General features: G+C 53.6%; 1 protein-coding gene across 2 annotated transcripts; it reads right to left on the reverse strand.

Annotated features, from left to right (window-relative positions):
* Nucleotides 1-1387: 1387 nt before the first annotated feature.
* On the reverse strand, nucleotides 1388-5270 carry CCDC17 (coiled-coil domain containing 17). 2 transcript variants are annotated; one of them, XM_036025999.1, is made up of 13 exons: nucleotides 4961-5270; nucleotides 4804-4878; nucleotides 4485-4707; nucleotides 4240-4402; nucleotides 3965-4048; nucleotides 3750-3868; nucleotides 3355-3471; nucleotides 2990-3138; nucleotides 2793-2911; nucleotides 2446-2649; nucleotides 2112-2322; nucleotides 1932-2042; nucleotides 1388-1646 (listed from the first exon to the last, which is right to left on the reverse strand). In XM_036025999.1, exons 1-13 carry the CDS (start codon nucleotides 5132-5134, stop codon nucleotides 1545-1547), a joined length of 1851 nt encoding a protein of 616 aa, XP_035881892.1. In that variant the 5' UTR covers nucleotides 5135-5270; the 3' UTR covers nucleotides 1388-1544. The 2 variants fall into 2 exon arrangements, with proteins under 2 accessions (XP_035881892.1, XP_028368430.1); XM_028512629.2 differs by having other exon boundaries at nucleotides 2793-2890; nucleotides 4961-5269.
* Nucleotides 5271-5582: the final 312 nt, after the last annotated feature.

Raw genomic sequence — 5582 nt, forward strand, 5'->3', positions numbered from 1 at the left:
AAAAAAAAAAAATTCCTGGTCTGGATTTGTCTTTAAAGATCTTAGAGTGGGATCTTGGGCTTCCTGGAGCATTTCAGGGTGGGATGTGTAGTGGAAAGGCAGAAACTGGCCCTGGAACCCTGACTGCTCATTCTACAGAAGCTAGTGCTTGGGTACCTGCTACAAAAGCCATCCCATTTGGACCTCGCTATGTCCAGTGCACAGGCTGAGCTGCCTCTGACCTGACCCTTAGTTTAAGGGCCTGCTATGCACTAGGCACTATTTGGCTCCCGATTCCAAACAGCCTGTCTGGTATTACCTAAGGGTGTTTACAGGGCTACTTGACAGCGTGAGGTGGATGGACATTAGGTACATCTTGCTGTTTGAACGGTGTTAAAGGCAGAGAGATCCCTGATTATCAACTAAACTCTTTTTTTTTTTTTTTTTCCAGAGTTTCTATTTTCTCTAAATCAGCAGTCCCTGGCCTTTTTGGCAGCAGGGGCTGGTTTTGTGAAAGACCATTTTTCATGGGTGATGGGGGAGAGGGATGGTTTAAGGATGTTCCAGGCACATTACACTGATGCTCAGGTCCTGCTGTGTGGCCTGGTTCTGAACAGGCCCAGACCAGCACCAGTCCAAAGCCTGGAGGTGAGGACCCCTGCTCTAAGTAAGTTGAGTTTTGGGGAGCTGGTTGTAAGTGGCTGCAGAGTCTGGCTGTGAACTTCCCAAAGATGCCCTTACATTGCAAGTCCTTAATTAAGTGTATGCAGAGGGGTTTTTGACATCAGGGTCTGGGTTCAGGGCCAATATAAAATTTTAGCTAAAATTCACATGTGAACATACTCTTTACTGCCTCCATACATACATTTGTGTTTGAACCATGCCTCAAGCATACAAGGTTACAAGAGCTTACTGTTTATGGGCACCTTGAGAGCCTATGTGGCTCCCTGGGGGATATCCTGAGAAAATATTTGAAGGGTATGGCAATAAAGTTGACTTTAGCAAAAAGGTATGAGTTTATTGAGTTCCTTTAGCTGTGATTAAAGAGTGCCCCATTAGTCACAAAGAATATCCTATATGCCAGGTGATGCTACGAATACATTTAATCCTCATCAGTATGTTTGTTTGTTTTAAGATTTTATTTTTTAGAGAGGGTAGGGAGAGAGAGAGAGAAACATCAATGTGCAGTTGCTGGGGGTCATGGCCTGCAACCCAGGCATGTACCCTGAGTGGGAATCGAACCTGTGACACTTTGGTTCACAGCCCACGCTCAATCCACTGAGCTACACCAGCCAGGGCTTCATCAGTATGTTTTACAAAAGGAAAACTGGTAAAGACCAGAAATTTTGGTTTACCATTGGGTAGAAATGGTAGAACTGTGGTTGGATCTCATTTTGTGCTCATCAGCTTTTTGCTTCTAGACACTCATCAGACCAGTAGTAAAGCTGCAGGTGTGGGGATAGGCCTCCATCTAGGCCCTCGTCCTATACATGACAGGCTATTCATACACTTTCTCCTGGACTCAAAAGCCAGTGGGTCAAAGCTGGTGCCAGCCCGTACCCTCTTTATCCCTGGCCACTGTCAAGGGGCTCTCCTGCAGGAAGAGAGGGATCAACAAAGCCAGTTCTTGGGGCAAAGGAGCTCGCCTCCAGAGAAGAGCTGGGCACCTGTGGAACAGGGAGGAGGCAGGTTGTTAGCAGAAGGTTTATGTACAGATTAACATCACAGGTTCTGGGGTTGGACTGCACTACCTTAGAGCCTACATGAAGCAAGTTAACCCCGCTGTGCTTTGATTTCCTTGTCTCTGCACAGTACTTACCTCATAGGATGTGTGAGGGTCACAATCCACACAAAGAATATTTGCTAGTGACTTGGCACATAGTGGCCAACAAAGCCTGGCTATTCCACACCAACCACATCCATGGTATCCCTAGCTCCAGTTGAGCCCTCACCGGAGGTGGGTACTGATACTCATGGGCACTTGCTGGATTGATCTCTGCCAGTGCCTGGACAGCTGCATCTCTTGCATTCACCAGCCGCAGAAAGAGCTCAGCCTGACCTACCTGGGAAGAGGTGAAATGGTACAGTATCTGTACCTTCGAGTTGGCTCAACCCCCATTTTCCACACTCACCTGGGGAATTCCATTCAGCTGTCCAAGGCTAAGGCTGGGGTCCACAGGAAGGGCCCGAAGCAGGAGACGCCAGCGGCCACTTAGTACCCTCTGGTCCCCATCAAAGAGCACCAGTGAGGCCCAGGCTTTTGGTTGTGGTGCCCTACCCCATGCCTGCCCCTGCCAGGCTTGTAGCTCACAGACCAAAGACACTGATGTTGAGGGTGGTAGCCTGAAACAGTGAAAAAGAGGTGTGAAGCCAGAACTGGCTCTACTCCCTTCCTAGAACTTGACCCTCAGAGCCAGATGAGAAAACATGGCAAGGGCATGAAAGACATCATCCCCACCTACTGACCTGGGTACAGGCTGCCTGCTGGCAAGGATGGCACAGCTGCCCATGGGCCCAGGAGCTGGAGGAGGGGGTAAGCAAAAGGCTGGGGGCAAAGCTGTGGTGCCTCCTGTATGCTGTCCATCTCGAGCCAAGCCAGTCCTCAGTTGCACCCAAATCCAAGAAGCCTCAAGTCCCCGCAGGAAGTCATAGAAGATGACCAGGCCAGCCCTGGAAACACAGGTCTCTGAGCCTCTGCACATTCCTCTCACCATCTCCCCAAGGCCCCCTCTCGTTTCTCCAAACCAAGCTGGACCTTAGCCAGCTGTGGTGACCAAATTACACAGGATGTGAAAGGAGGGAGCAGGCCTCACCCGGGGTCATAGGGTGCAGGGCCCAGAACATCAGTTGTGGGCAGAACAAAGTGGGGATCCACGCCCAGGTTCCCGGTCATGGCTCCAGGAAGCTGCCACTGTGAGGAAGAGTTGAATCTCTAGAAAGCTTCCTAGGTGCCTATGCTTCCCCAGTTACACAGAGCAGAGCTGTCCCCACCCCAAGCCTTGGTTCTCACAGTCTTTTCTGTGCCATCCGAGAATAAAATGCCTGCGGAGTGTGGGAGTGGTGGCAGTGGGGGAGCCACCGGTGGCGGGAGGTGTGGGGGATCTTCCCTTCTTCTCAGGCGTGGGCTGGGATTGGCCACAAACTGTGGCTTCCCTGAGCCTAGGGGCAGAGGAAGAGAAGGGCACCCGTGAGCAGAACACAGCAAGTAACTAGGCTGATAACCCTGCCTCGAGAGCCATACCCCCACACCGGGACACCTGGAGATGCACAGGGACACAGACAGGGCACAAACAAGTGTCTCATTCCCATGCATGATTGCTCTCTAACCCTGGCCCTCCGGAGGTCTGGCAGGGTGGGATGGAAGTGCTCACTGACCCCAGGGTGCCGAGCCTGCGCTTCTCTGCATCTGCAAAGCCAGGATTTCTGTCTCCAGGTGCTGGTTTTCAGCCTCCACGACAAGAAGCTCCCCAGATGTGGAACCTGCCTGCCTTCCTGTGATGAACAAGTCTGACCTGTCACCTTTGACCTCTGGTGACCAGCTTGGTCTGGCTCTGAGCAGCTCTCTGACCTTAGAACTCTCTGGACAAGGGTGGGCTTGTTAAGTAACATTCTAGTCACTGCTACAAAGGCCACCCAGGTTTTCTACCTCAAGGTTTTTGCTTAAGCAGTTTCCATGCCAAATATGCCCTCCCTCACCGCCCTTTTCTCCTTCCAACAATAAGACCACTGCTTCTGAGGTGTCCTCCCAGCTGCCCCCACCCCACATTCACCCCTGCGGGTCCGCGACCGCTGAAGCTCCAGAGCTGACGCCTCCATTTGCAACTGCCATATCTGGCCCAGAACGCCAGGGTCCCGGCCCCCACCTCGAATGTAAGCCTCTCGCAGGGCTCTAGGGAGTAGGAGACAGGAAGGCAAGAGCGTCTTTTCAATGCTGAACAGGGCTTCCCCGCACAGCCGTCCCAGGGCCCCGGACCTCGGGCCTCACCCGATCTCCGCAACCAGAGTCCCTGGGTTGGACTGCAGCACCGGACAATAGAGTTCCGCCTCTGGCATGGAGTTCAGCCCGGTCCTGGAGTGGGGTCGTTGTCACGGATCCACAGCTCTGGCCTATCCACCCCTTCCCGAACTCACACATGCAGCCTTCCCGCTGCTTCCAGACCTACGTATTGTATACATCCGGCCCCTCCCGGGCTCCCCAGGCCCCGGCCCCTCTAGCAGGCCCACGCAGCGCCGCTCCGGGATCCCGCGCCCAGGCCTCACCTGGGCTCGGCCTGCAGCTGCTGAACGCGCGTTCCCAACACCTCTAGAGCCCCCCTGGTTCGCCCCGCCTCAGCCCGGAGTTCTTGAAGCTCCCGCTCCAGGCCTAACAGGCGTGCTATACCGCCCCTGGTCCCGGCCAAACCTTGGAGGCGCTGGTTCAGTCCTGAGTAAGGGACCAAGTGAAAATGGGTTGGAATAACTTCAGACCAAGGGAAGGGTCCCCGAGGGCCCCTTCCTCCCCTCACCTTCGCTGCGTAGCTCCAGAGCCCTGCTTTGTGCTTCTGTTTCTGCCACACGCCTTGTGTGGTTCCGGTACAGCTCCCGCAGCCGCTCACCGGGATTCCCAGCGGCCCCAGAGGTGGGACCCCGGGTCGGAGACTTTGAGTGCCCCCAGAGCCCCACTGACTCCTTGGGAATCATTGTTATCCCGGGTTGCATTTCCTGCAAATACAGTCGCAGCCCCTGCACCTAGAATTACAGTAACGCCGCAATCTCCGTGTAGGGTTAACCTGAGACATTATCGATAGGTTTGGGGAGGATGGTCAGACTCAAGTCCGTGTGTACCTCCTCTGTTAGCCTCCTTAGAGCCGATTTGCTGGCCTCCTGGTCTTGGAATCCTTGGTGTCCTTGTGACACAACCTGGAAACAGCGTGTGGGATGAGGAATCCGAGGGTCAGGGTGGCTTGAATAACCACCCAGGGCCATGGAGGGAGCCCCTTACCATGGGGCCTTGTGCTTCCAAGTCTTTCGAGGGCTGTGCTCCAAGTGTCACCTCCCGGGTCAATCGGCCTATGCAGAAGCGCTGAGTGTGAGCAGCCAACAGGGCCCAGGAGCGGAAAACCAAGCCGCAGGACCCACAGGGCAGGAGCCCGGGCTCCCCAGAGTGGGAGGCCATGGGATGGAACCCCTACTGTGACACAAAGCCAAGACCTGAAGAAGACAGGACAGAGAGTAGGGGAAAAAGAAAGGAGGATGAAACAGAAAGCCAGAGGCAGAGAGGAAAGGCCTGGTTTATTGGGTCTCTACGGTACAGAGTTTGTTTGGGGAGGAGCGTTTAGCTCCCTGCACAACCACAGGCCTGGGCAGGTCTGGAGGAATGGGTGTGGAAGGCTCTGCCACCTTTGGGAGGAGGCCTTGAATTGAAAAAAATCACAAAGTCTGCTCCACCTCCTTGCGTGAGACAGGCAAGTCTCTAATATGACACCTTGGTTTTTCTGCCCATATTAATAAAATTGAGAATAAACAGTGCCTCCTAGACCATCGGGTCCACGTGACACACTCCATCACTGATCACAGCCTTTGGCAGGGAAGTGTCATCTTTTATTTATTTTTTTTTTTTAAGA

Source organism: Phyllostomus discolor, chromosome 5 (genome assembly GCF_004126475.2).
Source record: "Phyllostomus discolor isolate MPI-MPIP mPhyDis1 chromosome 5, mPhyDis1.pri.v3, whole genome shotgun sequence".
Taxonomy (NCBI): domain Eukaryota; kingdom Metazoa; phylum Chordata; class Mammalia; order Chiroptera; family Phyllostomidae; genus Phyllostomus; species Phyllostomus discolor.